General features: G+C 46.4%; 1 protein-coding gene across 1 annotated transcript; it reads right to left on the bottom strand.

Annotated features, from left to right (window-relative positions):
- Positions 1–1,186: 1,186 nt before the first annotated feature.
- On the bottom strand, positions 1,187–15,547 carry NT5C1A (5'-nucleotidase, cytosolic IA). The gene is made up of 6 exons (XM_035120355.2): positions 15,187–15,547; positions 5,427–5,594; positions 4,324–4,453; positions 3,683–3,805; positions 2,685–2,869; positions 1,187–1,563 (listed from the first exon to the last, which is right to left on the bottom strand). The coding sequence occupies exons 1-6, from the start codon at positions 15,340–15,342 to the stop codon at positions 1,198–1,200; spliced, it is 1,128 nt and encodes a 375-aa protein (XP_034976246.1). The 5' UTR covers positions 15,343–15,547; the 3' UTR covers positions 1,187–1,197.
- Between the last annotated feature and the right edge of the window lie 3,935 nt (positions 15,548–19,482).

Below are 19,482 nucleotides of genomic sequence, written 5' to 3'. Positions count from 1 at the left end.
CTGAGCAAGACTGGTTTTTCAGTCTCTAAGTGACCATCAAGGCTCAGTGGGGATCTGGACCTGCGTTTTCATAGTCCATGATCCAGCAGCATCCACTGCAGTACACTGACTCAGGAACACAGCTTTCATTTACTGTCTTTTCTCAAAGCACTGAGAAATAAAAAGAAAACACAGAACATCCTGTGCTTGCTCTCTCTCCTTTTTGCTTGGGGTGGGGTGGGGAATGAGTCAGACCATTGGACCATCTAGCCCAGTACTGTCTACTCTGACTGGCAGCAGCTCTCCAGGATTTCAGGCAGAGGTCTCTCAGATGCCAGAGATTGAACCTGGGACCCTCCACATGCAAGGTGGATGCTCTAATCACTGAGCTGTGGCCCTTCCTGATAAGAGTTCTTTCTGGAAAGAGGTGTATGCAACATTTTTTTTTCTGTTGGCAGGCCTCCTTCTCAGTCAATCTCTTTGAGGGGCCCTTGGACAATCCATTTGTGATGGGCCCCACTGGTCATCACTGCCTTTGACCATTTTTGGGGTGCTCAATGTGGGTTGGGCACATTGTTGGGGGTAGTCTCAGGAGGTCACCCCATGCCCAGCCTCACCACCCAACCAATGTCTGCTCTTCAAGGCTTCTGATTCCAGGTAAATTCAATCAGGGAATTGCACACATGCTTTTGCACTCATCCTTGCAAATAAAATAGCTAGAAATTTCTTCTTCTCCTTCTCCTTCTTCCAAAACTAGTGTTGAAATTTCACAACGCTTAAATTGGCACCATTAGCAAATTCTGCACAATGCAACTGTTGAAGCGTGTAATAAAACACAGCCCCCTTGCGGCAGCCAGCAAGGAAAAAACAGTACATATCATGAATATTCAAGAGCAAAAGGTGGCAATCAACCTTGAAACATTGTGAGTGGATGGCAGGGCAGAAGCAAAAGTCTACCAGCAGATACTGACAGCAATGGTGTGATGGGCACGCAAGGTTATGGTGAGGCAGAGGGAAGAGCATTTCCGTAAAGTGCAATGTGTACAGGTGGATGTAAGGAAGCCTTCTCCCAAACAACCTACCCCAAACAAGACACCTGCCATCCCAACCCTTTTGGTTCTAGTCCTCATGGAAGGTGTTCTAAACTTTTCATCTCTCCATAGAGATGTTGCTCTCTGCGTATCAAAGGCTGGCCTAGCCCAGTCCCGCTCTTTTCTGTTACTTTCTATTCTCATTTTGTTTCTCCTGTCCCAAGCGCCTGGATTTCTGAGCCACCCCATAAGGGACGTGGGCTGCGATGGTACCCATCTCCTTCGCCCCTTCCACATGGAACATTTGGTCATCAAAAAATATGTGTGGGCGAATTTTCTCCAGCAAGGGTCCCTTGGGGGCGCCAGCTAGGAAGACGGCTTCATCCGTTTCCAGCCCCCAGCTCCGGAGAGTCTTTAGGGCACGGGCTCCAGAACTGGCTGCGCTCCGTGCCGTGACGAGGTACGTGCGGATGGGGCATTCCAGGCGCAGCCCCTTGGAGTAGAACTTCTTCTGGAGCTTCCCAAGAGCTTCCAAGAAACCTTTCAGCGGCCCCTGGAGAGGTGAACAGACAACATCAACCAGAACTTCCTTCCCCACTCTCCATACATTTGGAAAATAACCCTCTCTGGCTACCCACACAGAGTATGCAATTGTTGCAAGGGGCTGTTGCCATAATACTTCTGTGAAAGAATAATGACGAGTCTCCATTTTGTATTTGTTCTTTTTTTATATAGAATGGCTGCTTTCTGTAAGACCAGAGGCTGGTGAACATGTCGTCCTCCAGATATTGTAGGGCTCCCAACCCCACAAAGAGCAGAGCCAATGGCCAGGGATGATGGGAGTCTGAGTAGAGCTCCATCTGAAGGGCCAATGGGTAATTTAAAGATTAGACACTCGGTTATTTGGAGGCTGTTCCTTCACAGGCAAAACTAAGATACAAGCACGGGGAGGGTGGCAAAGGAAACCTAATGACTCTGGGAACCTGGAACTACTTAGTAAAACAACTCTCCTGCCCTTCTCATTGGCGAAGAGGTTGGGATGGGGAGCTGGGATGGTGTATGTAATAAGTTATGCAAACAGAGGGAGAGAGGTAGAAACCAGAAGAAGTCAGGATGAAGAGTGCTGCAGAGAGCCTGAGCTCCATGGAGATGGGAAACAAGAAGATGCACAGTCTGCGAAGGATGAGCTGAAAGAAGCTGCTCTATGGCAGGTATGGGAAAACTTTGGCCCTCCGGATGTTGCTGAGCTACAACTCCCATCAGCAAGTGTGACCATTGGCCAAGGATGATGGGAGTTGTAGTTCAGCAACATCTGTAGGGCCAAAGGTTGCCCACACTAGCTCTATTGTTAAGTATTGGCTAAAGTAGGGAGACAGTCTACGCAAGGTTTGAATGGATGCAGTTTCCCCCCATATTATTTTCATAGCCTAATTGGTCTTATGGTTGAAAGATTAAACTGTTTTTAAAACAGTAACAAATCAACCAGAAATAAATTTCAGAAATAAATTCACCTCCTCTTCCTCCTCATTGTGGTTTGCAAAAAAAAAAAAAGCATTGCTGAAGAAGCAAGCAAACAGGAAATAATCAAACAACCTGCCTGGCTCCTGAGCTCAACCAGCTTGTGGAAATCCCAACATTTCCCAATAATGCATTTCTGGGTATTCTCAGTCATACCTGAGCCAAAGGCTTGTTCTCATTAGTCTTCTCATGCTCAAAGAACTTGTCAAGACCATGAGCCTTCACAATCTGCTCAGACTCATCTGAAAACAGCACGGCGTCTCCGTCGAAGGCTACACGCAGCTGGTCCTCTGAAACCTGCACGTCCCTGTTGGGGCTGAACATGGTGGCTGCAGCAATTCCTTGGGGAAAGAAGAAAAGGATCTAGCGGCACTTTCTAGAAGCTCAGCCTCCTGATGGCTCGCACTTCAATTTCTTCCTTTTTTAAAAAAATGTAAAGGTCTGTAAAACCCAAAATGCTATATGAGTTATATTGGAGCATAACTAAACAATATCCTCAATGTGGTGTATATGTCAGAGTGTGTGATAAGTGTTAGGCGTGGGGACCTGTCAAACGGACTGTGGTCAGGCAGAGTTCTCTCCAGTCTTATCTGAAGAGAATAGCTCAGTTGGTCATCTCAGGGTTGTGGGTTCGAGCCCCACTAGGGCAAAAGATTCCTGCATTGCAGGGGGTTGGATGAAATGACCCTCGTGGTCCCTTCCAACTCTATAATTCTATGATTCTGTCAAGGAAGCAAAGCAGCCCAGCACCACCCTCAAAAGGAAGTAGCCCTAACCTCAATCGTTTCTTCTAGGCAACTTGATTCTGCATGTAGTAAACAAGCTCTTGCTTCCCAGGCATCCATCCCACAAATTCATCTCATACGACAGGCGGTCACCCTACCTACTACTAACATAATGGGCAAGGCTCATAAACCTATTGTGAGCCATGGAGTCTGCTAGGGGAAACAGAGTTCAAAGAGCCTACAAGACTACATATGCAAAACTAGAGTACTTGGAGTTTCAGGATTTGGGGGGGGGGAGGGAGAGTTACAACAGAAAAATTAGTTTAGGTTTTAAGCCACACGTGCCAACAGACCACACACTCACACATACGGGTGACTTCCTACTCCCTTTCCAACAGCAAGCGAAGGACAACAAACACCTTCACTCACCCTCTTCTATGGCTTCACTCACTTTCTCACAGTCAGATGACAGGTACAGGTTGGTGTGGTAGGCCTTCAGGTAGCAAATGGGGCTGTTCCCACCTGTCATGCAAAACCTCTCGATGAACAGGTCTGGAAGAGAGAGAGACATGAAGAAAACATTGAGGGGAGGAAGAGAGAGGCCTTGGGAAGCGCAATCCACCAGCGGATGTAGCACCTGCAGGGACTCACACCTGCACTGGTTCCTCGGTTGCCTTTTGATGCCAAAGTTTTGTTCAGCTGTTTATCAGGGAATCCAGGTGGCATCTTTCAAAGGTAGCACTCTGGTGTACTTATTTACCTTATTTACTTCCCAAAGCTTACCCAGCTTTGGGAAGGCAGCGTGAGGGCTGTGAGGGTGCGTCAAATGTTGCTGAGGGCCACCCAAAAAGGCCTGAAGGGCTGCGTGTGTCCCTTGGGCTGTGAATTGGACCACCCCATTCTAACACCATCATTGAGATACATTTACCAGGGTTCTTTGTGGGATGGGGATTCAAGACATTTAGACTGGTATAGAAGCAAGACAGCTTGGTAGTTTGCAAATAGGTGACAAGTAACCCATCAATTGCTTGGGTGCTTCTGGTCAAGGGAGGCGGCTTCCGGTAACTCACTGTAATGGTTGATGCTGTTGATCAAGCGGACTCCCACCTGAGCGTGGTTGTTAGTCATGAGGACGATGTCGAAGAGCTCTTCGCTCTCTGGGTAGAGCGCCCGCAGCTGTATGTTAACAGCTTCCAGTGCCTAGAAAGTCAAAGATGGCAGAGCAGTCTGGCCAAGAACACAACCGGACTTCCTTAAATAAAACAATAAACAGGTGGGGGAAGGAGGTCCCAAACCATCAGTACAGTACTCACTGCCAGGTGAACAGCTCATCATTCAGATACTTTACATCCTTTTTTAATCAAAATCATGCAGTGGTACCTCGGTTTAAGTACACAATTGTTTCCGGAAGTCTGTACTTAACCTGAAGCGAACTTTCCCATTGAAAGTAATGGAAAGTGGATTAATCCGTTCCAGACAGGTCCGCGGAGTACTTAAACTGAAAATACTCAAACCGAGGTGTACTTAAACCGAGGTATGACTGTAAAAGAAAAGCAGGGGAAGCCCTGATTGTGCACCTGAAGCTGCCTTATATGGGTTGGTCGCTCTATCTACCTCAATATTGATTCTGACTGGCAGTGGTTCTCCAGAGTCTAAGGCAGAGAGAAAGTCCCTTTTCCTGCTTGCCTGCCACCTGATCCTTTCAGGTCAATGCTGGGGACTGACCCTGAGACTTTCTGTAATGCAAACCATGGGCTCTCCGACTGAGGTCCCTCAATAAAGCACTGTGATGCAGACCCCATTTCTCAAAGCAAAGAGAAGTTTCAGGGGTTCCAGTGCTTGCTGGGTTTCAGTACCCTTTGGAATGGGGGTCACAAGAAGGATATTGGTGTTTAGTAGTATTTGCACATAGATGGCAGTATGGCATTAAAACAGACTCTCCAGTGCCCAGAGTCTTACATTAGAGTTAGACCTTCAGGGAGACACCTAGCACAACGATATTGTGGCATTGCAACAGAGCATGACCCACATTTCACTGGATCAATCATAAAATCTCCATCTGGGCTAATTTACTGATAAGTGACAACCAGCACTTGCTTCATCCCTTTATCTTGAACCCTGATTCTGATGTTTCCATCTGGAGGTGAACAAAATCATTAGAAAAGGAAAAGACCTTGACAAAGGGAAAGGCTGCTCCAGGCAGAAAGGGCTCATTCTCGTGATCCAGCTGGAATTTCACGTAGGCCTCCACACCCTGCTCATTGTAAATCTTCTGCTCCTCTTCCATACGGAAGAGGGCTCGCGATGACACCGCAATCGTGATGGCATTTTGCGGCTTTGGCTGCATGAGAGAAAGAGAAAGAGAGGGTAGTGCCCCATGAAAGACAACAGGCCTATCCACGGCCATATTGCCTATGGCACCCAAAGGGAGCTTCTAAATGCCAGGTGCTCCTGTTGAGGACAAATATCAAGAGATGATGGCCATCAGTTTCATATTCAACTTGTCAACACCCCAGAGCATCTGACAGGCCACTGCTGGATGCAGAATGGACTTCAGTTAGATCCAGTAAGGCCATTCTGATGGAATATGATGTCATAAAATTGTAGGTACTTTATATTATTCTAATTCAGCTTTACCCAGCCTGGTAACCTCCAAATGTCTGGGACTATACTTCCCATGGTCCTACTGGTTGGGTCTGATGGGAGTTGCAGCTCTAAACATCTGGAGGGCACCAGGTAGGGGAAGGCTGCTTTAATTCAATAATATAGCATATTGATTGTCATAGAATCATAGAGTTGGAAGGGGCTATGAGGGTCATGTAGTCCAATCTCCTGCAATGTAGGAATCTTTTTTGCCATGTAGAGGAAAGACATTGCCTGCATATTTTTCAGTAGCAATACAATCAAGAGCTTCAGGTCATACCCACACCTTCTACTTAAAGCTAGGACTCACTCAGCTACAACTTTCAGAGATGACCTTGGCCAGTTACAGTCTCTCTGTCTAACCTACCTCACAGGGTTGTTGTAAGGGTCAAATGGGGAAGTGGAGAGCCATGTACACTACCTTGAGCACCTTGGAGGAAAGGTGAGATATAAATGTAATAATTGGTGATACCCCCACCACCCAACATCATAATTTCTCAGAGGCATCCACACATATAAATGCAAATTTTGTGGTTGAAAGCCACCCACAAAAATGAGGGCAGCACTGACATGGAGAAAAAATGGAGGGCTTGAAATATAATTTATTTCAGGCCAAACTAAAATCCTTCCTGGGGCATTATACATATATGAGCAACATAAAAAGCAATGGAATAGTTTTACAAAATATAATAATGTATAACACTTTCTCATTATCTTGTGCTCAATGGATAAAAACATATCAAGTTACTTTTGTAAAAACAATAGGGAAGATAACTTAAAATGCATTAATAAAAATGTCTCAAAGAAAACCAAATGAAAAACAAGCTGCCAAAGAGCTCAATTAGCAAAATTCCAAGTGTAACCTATATCTGAAAACCATTATTATTATTACAATTTATTACCCTCCCTTCACCCCCAGGTCCCAGGATGGGTTACAACCATTAAAACACAACATTAATATTAAAACACAACGATACACAATATTAAGAACAGTTTAAAACAACTTAAAATGTATACATATATGTATAAATAACCAGCATACAAACAAGAAGAAAGCAAACTATATAACAAAGTACCTAACAATGGCCCTGCAGGCAGTAATTTTTCCTAGCCCCACCAACCCCATCTAACTCCCACTGACTGATAACTGGAAGAAGAGTCTGTACATCATACTAGAGATATGGCTTCTGTCCCATGGATGAGCATAATTAACTCATCCCAGGATCACACTCTCTGTTCCTGGAAAGACACCAAAGACAGTACAGGAAGTGGAAGTCGAGAGCTACAATCTCTCTCCCCCCCCCCCTCTTTGAGAGTAATTGGCACTTCGGGTCAAAAAGTTTGGACTGGACACTCCTGGGAGAGATAATATGTGCAACACTGCAAATTACTCAGCATTTTCTTTGGCAGGATCCTGCAATTTCATGATGCCGGTCTCTGCCCTTTGAAATAGCAGCATGATGGCTTTATTTATTCACTGGATCCCACATCCTGTGTAAAACATCTCAAAGCGATTTCATTAAAAAAAAACACCATATACAAACAATGTTCTAGTTAAAACAGTTTTAAATGCAATATAGATGCAGACTGGGGTAAAAAAAACAACAACCCACCGAAAAGACCTGCTGAAAAAGGAAAGCCTTAACTAGGCAACAAAATGACGACAGAGGCAAATTCTGATTCATGTGTGAAGTTGTTCCCATCTGGGCTGGGAGACGTTTCTGCTACTGAATGTCTGCTGACTGGACAGCTCTTGAAGGCAGACTGACAGAGCAGCCCTAAAGTTGGCAGTCCTGTTTGTTGGGAGATCCTGCCTGGTATGCAAGTGCTAATGTGGACAGGCAAGAAGGACTTTTAAACCAGCCATGGATGGGGCACACAGTGCAACCCATTTCTTACCCCCACCTGCTCTTTTGCAAGCTTAATTCAGACCCAGCTTGGCACCTGAGGTGCAAGACCAAAACAGAGGTCTTTACAGGACCTTGGGAAATCTGTGTAAGAGTAGAAACACCTTCCTAAGACATTTCAAAAAGGCAAAATATGAGGCATTTTTGGGCCATTAGTTGTTCGAGGTAGTCAGCTATTAACTAGTTATTAACACCCCTGCTAACAATAATTCTCAATAATGTGGGAGCCATGAGTTACTAATTAGCTAAAATATTATTTTAATAGCTCTTCAGGGGTTGCAGGGTGATTAAGTTTTACGATCCTCATATGAGGCCTTCATCTTCCTGCTCAGCTCCTGTTTGCACTGACACAGCTTCTCCAGCACTGAACACCTCCCTGCCTGAAGCATGATCACATTTTCTTGGATGCCAGGATTCAACATCCACAGGACGGACTATGCTGACACTGTTTCCCCCAGTCCCCTTCTCTGTTCTCTTGGATGTGGCAGCCATTTTGTGTTACGCCGCACTCCCACGGCAGCCATTTTGTTACTGACACCCACGGCAGTTTCTCAAAATCCCAGATTTTGCCCCCACCCAAAAGTTGACCATTTGTACCACAGTATTACCAGTGCCAGGAAATAGATGTTTTTAGTTGTAATTGCTGTTTTTTTTCTTCAAAAAAACGCCTTAACTGTTGTTTTTTTGCTTTGTTTTCAAACTGTGTATCAGCTTGCTTCCCCTGGCTCCTTGGAAAGGAAGGGTGGGATACAAAATAAAGGAGTAAAATGAAATAATAAAAAATATTAAGGCTTCCTGCTGCAGTGCACTTTTCTGGAGTGCCTCACAACCCTGCCCACCTGTCAAAATGACATTGGGTGCTGGGACAGGTTAGTATCCAGCCTACCCTCCAAATCCTGTTTCCTATCCCTGCCGTAGGCATACCTCCCCTGACCTCTCCTTGCTACTACAGATGGTTTTAGTGTTGCTCTAGTTTTTAGCCCTCTGGTTTTTTTCCTTTTAATTATTTGATTTTCTTGTTTGTGTCTGTTTTATTTTTGTTTTAGGCTGCCTGGAGAGCTCTTGTAGCCAAAAGGACCAATTTATTTATTTTTCAAAAAAATAATTATAATTTGGTTTAGTTTTCTCTGGCTGGCAAATGAGCCTGTTAGTTGGCAGAGCTGAAGAATAACTGATCTTGCTTTGTGTGTGTTGCTGGGATGACCCCACCCCAGTGCACCAATTGCCTTTGAGGTCCTGTTTTTGAGCCTTGACCTTATAAAAGTGACACGACAGAAGTTTATAAAATTTGACATGGCATGGAGAAAGTGGATAGAAACAAAGTTTTTCTCCCTCTCTCAAAACACTAGTTCTCGTGGAAATTACAATCAATGTAATTTCTGACTGTTTGTAGAGGGGATGTCCTTCTTCTCCATGCCAAAATGCAAACCCTTAAAAGAGATGTTTCTTCCTGATTCTGGGTCTCTCTTGCCTCCTTGCAAGGAGGGGAGGGAACTCTGTTGCAACAGAAAGATACAGATCTGCCTTGCTTTCACTCCATCCTGCCTCCATCCATTCATCTGACCAATCATGGAATTAAGGGACTTGGTCCCTTGGGGAGTTGGGCAGCAAAAGCCAACCACCCCTATTTTTCTATATCAACAGCAACGTATGGGCTCTCCATCCACATACCCATTTTGCCTTTTGTAATAACAGGCATTTCTCTAGTTAAGAAAACCATGCAAGTCTTATTCCTGCATTAATCTCTCTTTGTCAGGCTCCCCCTTATTAAGGCAGACAAACCTTCTCAGGATCTGTGACCGAGTGCACGTGTGACCTTCAGCAACCTTCAGCTCTTGCAAGGATGCAGGAGATGGCAATACTTCCGAGCAAGCCCCATTTATCCTCCTAGCAACAGCCAAGGTTGCACAAGGTCAGGGAAACGCCAATGAGACGTCTGGATCTAGAAAGCAGCCCCTGGCTGGCAGGGAGGAGAGGGAAGGAGAGGGAGATGCAAACAGAACCTGGCAGATTGAAATTGGGGTGGAGAGAAAAATGAGGTCAGCTCCCTTCCAGACCATCCTCTTCCTCACTTCCTGGGGTGGAGGATTAAGTTTGGCAGAAAGATTAATGGAACAGAGAAGGGAGTGATTTGGTTGCATTTCCTGGGTTTCTGATCAGAACCTGGCATCCCAAAACAGATCAGACCACCATTGCATTGTACTAGGAGACAAGGAGGCAGAGTTACCATCAAGGGATGCAAGCTATTTCACAGCTGAAAGCTGCCAGGCAACCAGAATGGAAGTGCTAGATCAGAGAAATGGGGCTCTATTGATCCTATTAACTCTAGGAGCCTCCAGGAATGTGGAGTGCAGAGATAGTCAAGTGAGAAATTTGCCCCTGGGAGTAAAAAAACCAAAGGTATGGAAGTGGGGGTGGAAAAGCCCCCAGCCAGAAATCCTTGTGTCAGGTGCATAGGGATTGTGGAAGTCACATCCAGATTGTATTTTGCAGGAGGGATGCAAGTACATACCAGAAATGTTTGGACAGGTGAAGTGTTCCATTGCCCTAGTGCAAGTGTGGGCAACCTTTGGCCCTCCATATGTTACTGAACTACAACTCCCATCACCCCTAGCCACTGGCCAGGCTTGCTGGGGCTGATGGGAATTGTAGTTGAGCAACAACTGAAGGGTCAGATGTTGCCCACAGCTGCCCTAGGGCAACAAATGATATTTTCACTTACAAAGAAATGAAGAGAAGACCTCGTATTTTTCAGCTGCTCCATGTGGAATTTACAAGAGGATGTGATTTCAAGTTGTAAGAATTTTTTAAAAGAACGTTTAAAAAGAAAGTGAATTTTCGCAATTAGAAAAGGGACAGCGGAAATGCACTGGAAAGTATGAGCTGAAGCAATGGTTAACAGGAAGAGACAAACAGCAATTCAGGTTTTCTTCATATTGCCATTTGTTCCAAGAGCAGGTCTTTATGGGGAAAGTGCTGGGTGCAGGGAGGGAGGAGCATACACTCCAAGATTTCTCCAGTGAAAATAGGGACATCTTATTCCATAATAATAATAATTTTATTATTTAGTCCCCGCCCATCTAACAGGGCTGCCTCAGTCACTCTGGGTGGCTTCCAACATATAAAAATAATAATTAAACGTTAAACTTTGTTTTTTTAAAAAACCTTCCCTATACAGGGCTGCCTTTAGATGTCTTCTAAAGGTTGTATAGTTACCACTTATCTCCTTGGCTCAGGGTCACATAACTCCATATCCTCCCACATTTCTCCGATGGAAATAGGGACGTCCTAGGGATGCGGGTGGCGCTGTGGTCTAAACCACATAGCTTAGGGCTTGCCAATCAGAAGGTCGGCGGTTCGAATCCCTGTGGCGGGGTGAGCTCTCGTTGTTCAGTCCTTGGTCCTGCCAACCTAGCAGTTCGAAAGCACGTCAAAGTGCAAGTAGATAAATAGGTACTGCTCTGGTGGGAAGGTAAACGGCATTTCCGTGCGCTGCTCTGGTTCGCCAGAGGTGGCTTAGTCATGCTGGCCACATGACCAGCTGTACGCTGGCTCCCTCGGCCAGTAAAGTGAGATGAGCACCGCAACCCCAAAGTCGTCCGCGACTGGAAGGGTCCCTTTACCTATACCTAAGGAAAGTGGGACATTCTGGGATCAAATCAGAAATCGTGACAGCTTCTGTAAATCCTGGACTGTCCCTGGAAAATAGGGACACTTGGAGAGTCTGGCGGAATGATCAGACACAAACCTGGAAAGCCCAGGTCTATGCCTAGAAATGCAAAGCAAATGTAAGAGTGAATGAGCCCTTAGTATGGAGGGAATAATTTGCCAAATGACCACAAACCCAGCCTGGCTATTCTTGTGACTTTTAACAGCAGCCTGATCTGCAGAAATCAACAGGAGAAGCTTTTTAAGATAGGGTAGCCATATTTCAAAAAGTGAAAATCCGGACACAAAAGTTGTTGAGCTCTTTTGGGGGCGGGGGCACTTCCATACGCCCGGGTTTCCCTGGACATTTTTGCCAATTTTCAGAAATTCAGTCTGGATACTATTTTCGACGGACAAATCCTGGATATGTCCGGAAATTCCAGATGTATGGCAGCCCTATTTAATACACAAAGACAGAATATTATCGCCCAATAATTAGTGCCATAAGTGATCATGGGAGGGTAATGAATTTTGGGCAAATTGAATTGGGAGTGATCAGGGTAACTGGGTAGGATATTAATTTGGGGACCAAACTGAGTAAAAATGACTTCATCTTGAAATGATTTGGCAGAAGTGAATGGGGGTGTGTGTGACTGAATTGATTCTGAATAGGATCTATGGGAAAATTAATGGGGGATAAATTAATTGAAGAGGATCTGACCTGGGGTGAGTTGGCCTGTGAAAATTAATTTAAGAATTTATCTGGGGTGAGCTGGATGAGAAATTAGCTGCCTGGCCTTCTATGGCATTTAAATTTGCATCAGTTAGATAAAGGCATCAGTTTGCATGAATTAGCATAAGCACATTTTATGCACATTTTTTCCAATGGCCCTATACTCTGTATATTTTACCTATCGAGAAAAGCCCACACTTTGGACCTGAGCTGGATGTTGCTGTGGCCAGCTTTCAGGCTACCCTGGGGCGCTTGGGTGGGGGGCTGTTTTTCAGCAGTCCAATCTCAGCATTGCTGAAATGGAGCCAGTCCTCAAGCCACAAGGGCCAGCCAGCTGGCAAAGGCCAGCAGCATTTGGGCCGGGAACCAAGAGGGGAAAGGAACCAAGAGAGGAAAGGAAATCTGCAGAGATGTGGGATAAAAAAACTGCAAGGGAGTGCCCCCAACAAGCACCAGGTACAGGGCAAAACTAGATGTGAAAAACCCACAAACAGCCTTCTGTTTGAAAGGCCGCCATAAAAGGTTGTGGAGGTGCAAATCTGGTCAGAGGAGTGCAGGAAGGGAAGCATTTCTCTTGCAAGTGGGACTTGACTGAAGCAGTGCCCCCACCTCATTTTGATCAGGAATGAAGGCCCTACCCATTCACTGTTCTGGAAAGTTAAAGCTGTCATGGTTTTCATTTGGCCATGAGTTCTGATAAAAACTAATGTATTTTCTGCCAACAGTTGTTAGCACTGGGCCTTTCGAGCTTGATTCAAAAGGAAACAGTCTTTCCTAGCCTGGCGCCCTCCAGATATTTTGAACCACAGCTCCCATCAACCCCAGTCTGCACAGCCTTATGGTGCTGGGACTCATGGACAGCAACTGCCCTCCCATGTGGAAAGATCAGGCAGTTGCCTCAGGAGGCAGTACAGCAAAACGGCCTGGCCCAACCCTGCTCAGGGGAGGTGTAGTCCAAAGCATTTGGTGGGTACTGGGTTGGGGAAGGCTGAGTCCCATTGTGTTTCACAGCTCTTTCTCCCACTAGCTGCTCACATCAGCACAGCTTCATTAATGTCAGATTCATATCTGTTTGTGTACACACCAAGGTCTTCACCCTATGCCAAGGTGCTCACACCTTGGCTAGAGGTGAATTAAGAGTGGCTTAAGTACTCCAAGCTGGTTTGAGAAACCACGGCATAAAGCAGTAGCCTTGTACTGTATAGCAGAGTACAGGATACACATGCATTTTGGATAACATTGTGTGTGCACAGTAAACAAGAATGCGAACACTACCCTAGAGAGGAGACATGGGACCACAGAGAAGCAAATGATGATCTATGCAGGCCGTTGCAGACCTATGTGGGCCAGATCTTACTCCCTTTCCCTGCAAGAGCTTTGCAGCCTGTTAAAGTATGTGTGAAGTAACTAAACGGACAGCTAATACAGCATTTTCCACCTGCCTAATGATAGGGCCAGCCCTGAACCAAACAGTGAGATGGCTGGAGTGGTGACATCGTGAACTCTGGAGATGGACAGGTGTGAATGATGGCTCTGCCCATGGCTGTGAAGCACTCCAGCACAATTCATATCCATTTTAGTAAGGTTTATATAGGTGGTCTTGGCAGGTCCTCACCCAGGTTAGTCTGTCAGGTGATGCCAGTTGGAATGGCTGCCTCCAGCAGTCAGGTTAGAAAGATAGGCCGATACTCGGGCTACCCTGAGACATTTGGCACTCTCCTGCAGTAAACAGAAGGACTAGCCTCAGATGGTGATGATCCACCACATCATCCAGAAATAATACTTGGGAGTAGCAGTTTTTAAGCCTGCTGTTAGAAAAAGTAGATGTGGTACCATGACACATGATGTGTGCACATGTGTAGATGTACACACAGACACATCCACCTGTGAACTGGCAAAGGGGTCTTAACAGATGGAATGTGTGTCTCAGCCCGCAAGGTTTTGACCTTGTTCCCCAGAAGGAAGAAGCCACACTCTGTTTTCATGGCTTCATCTACTCCTTACTCCCTTCTCCTGCTTCATCTCTGCAGCTGTCATGGGCCCTCTTCCATGCAAGCAAGAACAGCATCTTCCAGGAAAAATAACATTCTTTGCTGATTGTCCGTTATCTCGATGATGCTGTACAACATGTGCCTTTGATCCATATAAAGGTGCCTTATACTGAGTCAGATCATCAGTCCATTCCATTTGGCATTGGATTGTGTTTAATTGTATTTATATGTTTTCTTCGTAATGTGAACTCGCTTTGAGGTGCTTCATAGGAACCAATTCAAAACTGAAATGGATAACCATCATAGATCCACTATAGACCTGTCTGCTCTGTCTAAGAGTGGACCCCTCGAGCCTAAGGCACCCTCCCCCAACCTGGTCCCCTCCAGATGCTTCAGATTACAACTCCCAGCTGCTGATTCAGGATGGTGGGAGTTGAGCGGGGGCAACTTTCCCAGGCCTCTGCAATCCTTTAACTGGACATGCTGCAGGCTGGGCCTGCAAAATCTGTGTTCCACCTTTGAGCTGAGGGCTCTCTCATCCTTGGTAACAGCAGGTGGGCCTCCCTCCATCACACATCACCTATTTTTATTTTATTTATTACATTTATTTATTACACCCCACCTCTTTCTCCAAGCAAATCAAGGTGGCATATATGGTTTCCCCTTCTCCATTTTTATTCTTACAACAACCCTGTGAGGTTGGTTAGGCCGAGAAACAGTGACAAGGTCACCCAGTGAAAAGGTCACCCAGTGAGCTTCATGACTGTGTGGGATTTGAACCCTGGTCTCCCAGCCCCCCAACACTCTACAGTTGGAGGTAGCCAAGCAGGGAGACTCAACAGGTTCCCTAAGCTGACATTTCCTATTGGGGGGGGGTTCTCTCTTTCTCCTTGCATCCAGCTAGAGTGTCATATTCTTTATATGTACAAACATGCAAGTAAACAAGCCACCCTGCCAGGCAGGCCACCTGCTGACCCTTCCTCCCGCCCCAGCAAAGAAGAAATCTCTTACTGATTTGGGTTTCTTTTGGGGGGAAAGGTTTTCATAAAACGCCCGGGCATCTTCCCATCCCTCCTGCTTCGGCTGCCCTCCGCCGTTGGCTGCTTTGCTGCCGGACTCTCGGGGGGCTCCTCTGCTCTCTGGGTGCCCAGCTCTTGGCGGGTCCATCTTCCCTCCTCTCTGCCCTTCCAGGGGAGCAGGGTGGCAATGGCAACGAGCAGCTTGTTTTCCTCTTGTCACAGGACTGCCTGCCCGCGATCAAGAGCCGGTAGCCCTTTGGATGCAGCTCAGCAAACGAGATGAATCAGGCAGCAGCAAAGTCGCTGTAACTGTGCTGTGTGTGTGCGTGCGGCGGCGGCGGCACAGGCACGTGTGCACAGATTGCTGTGTGTGTCCGTCTCTCAGAGTAAGCTCTTTATAAGGGATCCCATGAACCTCCTGGGCGTCTCTTGTTGCCAGATCAAGTGGCCGAGTGACTTAACCTCCTCAGGGCAGGAACTGCTGCAGCTACTACGGTAGCAAGCTGTTCCTGGTCCTGTTGCAGGGAAGTGTCGTGTGCCCCCCCCCCGCAATCTGGAGTGTTTCACTGCAAATCAACATGCAATCGCAATTAAAAGGAGCTGGGCACTGCAAATACTGTAGCATATTCCCGAGAGAAAGAGAGAGACTTCTCTAAAAGGGAGAGGCTGCACCCACACCTGCTTGGAAAGTGTGCTATCTCTGAACCGGAAGCTCCGTTCATGTTTTAAGCATGAGAGGAGCAGGTGAATAAAACTAGGCTGGAGAAAGATGGTTTCCTCCCTTTTATAATGCTAGAAAGCAACAGGATGATCCAGTGAAGGTTGGGGGAGTCAAGGCTGACCAGAAGAAGCTTTTCTTCACACATCACCACACAACTTGCACTGTGGAACTCCCTGCCACAAGGTGCAGTGATGGCCACCAAATCCAATGGCTTTGAAAAGGGGATTACGCAGCTGCATGGCTATTGGTGCCTGCCACTACCAATGGGGATGTGCGAGCTAGAAGGCTGATAGGAGTGTTCAGGCAAGTAAAATGAGAATGTGCACTGAGGTATGACTGTGACTTTGATCTTTCTGCACAGCCTTCTAGGATTGACAGGATTCTCTCCCCCACCCCCACTGTCAGATCTTCTTTCAGTGTCCAAGCAGTACGTGTGCCAGTGTCTATGTGTGTACTGAAGGGTCTGTGTTTGTGTAAATGTCAGAGGCCACCCACAGACACAGGTCGCCAGGAGCAATGCTGTGAGCCTCAGCCCCCAAAAAGTTCCTCCTCCTTTGTGCTTCCTCTACACCTGCGGGAAATAGTTTGAGGGGGGGGGTTTGCCTGTGAGCTTCCCTTCGGGGCATCTGGTAGGCAACTGTGGAAGCAGTCATGTCAGGCCAGATGGGCCTTTGGTCTGATCCAGCCGGACTCTGGCTGTGGGGGATAACCCATGGTTAATACAAATTACTCTGCACATGCTCAGGCACAACATAATAAGAGTCCTGCTGAAGGAGACCAAAGGTTCAACCAGTCCAGCAATCTGTTTCCTCTCAGTAGGCAGGCAGATGCTCCCAGGCAGCTCATAAGTGGGGCATGGAAGAAAGTGCCCTACACTCTTGTCTGTCCCACAGTATCTGGTAGACTGCCTCTGAATCAGGAGGCTCCACTTTCTTTTCCTGGCCAGTTGCTGCTGATTCAACACCTTCTCTGTGAATTCACTTTTCCTCCCTCTTCTTTTCAATCTAGCCGGAATAAGCTCTCAGCACTAAAGCATTTAGTGCTAATTTCTTTGCCAAAGATGGGACAACCACTTTCTGTCACCTGGATGCTTTGCGCAGATGAAAATGTTCAAGATGCTGAATTTTGCATTATATCCTTTGCAAGGATATGCCTGGGAGACACACTGATACAAAATTTCATTGATACGAAATTGTATACTGTTTAATTGTCAAAAGCTCTAAGACGATTTGGCTGGTTCTAGCTACCTCGCTTTGCCCCAGGAGCTTTTCTGCCTCACATGGTGCCTTGCAGGCAGCTCAATGGACTCTGTAGCTCACACCATTCCCTTACTGCCACCTGCCATCCACCTGGAGACCAGCACAGCCAGAGGCATCCACAGGTGTGCACTGCACAGGTGTGAAATGAAGCAGACACTGTGCAGCTGGTGCAGCTGATGAGGACTGAGCCCTGCTGCATCTTTAAGAGGTGCTGCCTAGAAGAAGATGCCAAGGATGGCTATGTTTGCCAAGATCCTTCCCTCTCCTGCATAAAAATCCAAGCCAGCCAGACCTGCTTGGCTGTTCCCCAGAGAGGCACCCCAGCAGGATCCCTTCACACACAGTGCTGTCAGGCTGGCTCTGGGGACCCCACAGCCCCTTCCTCTGCTGCATCCAATTTCAACACCCGGACACCATCTGAGTGAGTCCCCTAAGAGCCTGTCCCATAGTTTTCATGCTCCACAAAAGACTTGATGTGCAACATATATATCTTCTACTGGAGGAGTCTATTTGAAACCTGGCATAGAATCTTTTGGCAGGTTTTTTTTGGGGGGGCAGTCTCCCTCCTCTCAAAAATCCCTGCTTTCTCTTTATATCTCTCTCCCCCTTTGCACAAGGGTGGTGTCTGCTCTTCCCGGGAGAATGACTAGCAGATGCTTTGATGCAAGTGCCCAATAATAATCCCTGCAGGGTATGTGGTTATGTAATGCAGTCCAGTTTATGATATAAAAGGGAGCTTAATTTTCCATGGCTAAAACACTCTCGTTAGGATAAAACCACAGTAAAGTAGTTTACACCACAATCACTCGCTCTTTGTCCCCTCCACACACACAGACCCAGAGTGAACAGCCACCCAGCGGAATATCTTTTTCACCAACACAAGCTCTGGGCGTTGAACACCTGGTTCAGGTGTGAGGAGCATGAGAGGTTGGCATCATGTTTAGTGGTGCAGTAATTGCCAGGGAGGGGCAAAGAAAGAAAGAGACAACACCTCTTGCATTTCTGCCTGGCCATGCCACTGTTGAAAGCATGGCACCTCTACCAAGAAGCGAAGGGGGCAAGGAATGAAAGCAGGGGTTCCCAAATCTTTTCTGGCCTTAAACTCATCTCCAACAACCCCTACACTACCCTATAAAAAGCACTATTCAGAACAGAGGTTTGCCCAACTCCCTGAGGAAGACAAGAACATAATAAATTTCAAAATCCAATTAAAACAGTTTAGTTTAATTAATTAATTGAACAACACTGATGAACTTGATTAAGTGATACCAGTTTTTCAAAGTCTGACCATTATTTACACCTCCAGCACTCCCTGCCGCCCCCTTTGTGCTCATTCTGAGGTAAACTGCCCCCTTTGGGAACCACTGAATTAAAGGATCGGGATGGAAGCACTTGGCAAGACCCCGGACCAAGAAGTAGTTTTGGCCCCTAACAAAACTCAGATGATAGTAAGAGGGGCCCCTCATGAATCAAGTTGGTGGCACCACCATCAAAGGGCACCTGCGTTTATGGCTATCCAGAAAAGTGAACATAATAGGGGTGTGGGGTGTTTAACAAATCCTATCTTGAAGCAAGATAGGGGAAGATGGATTTCCACTAGTGGACATGAACTTAAATGGGACCAGCAGCCCATGTGGGGTGCGTCCCTGCCTCCTACCCTTAAGCAGACACCAGAGTGACTGAGACCATCAGTGGTAGCAAGCTGTACTTACTAAAGGCTCATCCATAGTGCTATATAATGTGGATAGTCAGAGCTTCCTGTTCCTCCATTAATTCTCTATTGCCCATATGACGTTCTTCTCCAAAGTGCTGCCTTCCCACGCATTCCACTCCTTCAGACCGGATTTTCTCATATCAGGGATACATGTACTCCAAAAAGGAAAGAGCATGAGACAATCTGGATTGAGGAAGGGGGAAGTGTGGGAAGGCCATGATTTGGAGGAGAACATAATATGGATAGTGAAGAATTAGTAGAGGGACAAGAAGTGTCGAATATTGCCAATAAGCAACAGTAGAAATGGGATCTCTGATATGTTTATATATACATATATAAACACACACACACCTTTTCTCCTTCTGTGAATCTGACAGAGTCTCAGGCCATGCTGGCTGGGGCTGATGGGAGCTGTAATCCAAAATATATGGAGGGCACCAGGTTGGGGAAGGCTGTACAGTTAGCACCTTGACCAGAATGACAAGGGGACGCAGAAGGAAATGTTGCCGCTCCACTCTGACCCCTGCGTTCAAGCCCCCAAGCCATCCTTTTCTTCAAAGAGCCAGCTCCCACTTTTGATGATATGTTCATCAT

Source organism: Zootoca vivipara, chromosome 6 (genome assembly GCF_963506605.1).
Source record: "Zootoca vivipara chromosome 6, rZooViv1.1, whole genome shotgun sequence".
NCBI lineage: Eukaryota > Metazoa > Chordata > Lepidosauria > Squamata > Lacertidae > Zootoca > Zootoca vivipara.
Note: the sequence above shows the minus strand (reverse complement) of the source record. Positions and strands in the feature narration are given on the sequence as shown.

Excerpts from the sequence above, each read along its gene's own strand:
- NT5C1A (XM_035120355.2), bottom strand. The coding sequence starts at position 15,342 with ATGGACCCGCCAAGAGCTGGGCACCCAGAGAGCAGAGGAGCCCCCCGA. Across the intron at positions 5,595-15,186 it reads CCCAAAAGAAACCCAAATCA|CCAAAGCCGCAAAATGCCAT; the intron begins GTAAGAGATTTC and ends TCTCTCATGCAG. Across the intron at positions 2,870-3,682 it reads GAGTGAAGCCATAGAAGAGG|GAATTGCTGCAGCCACCATG; the intron begins GTGAGTGAAGGT and ends TCTTTCCCCAAG.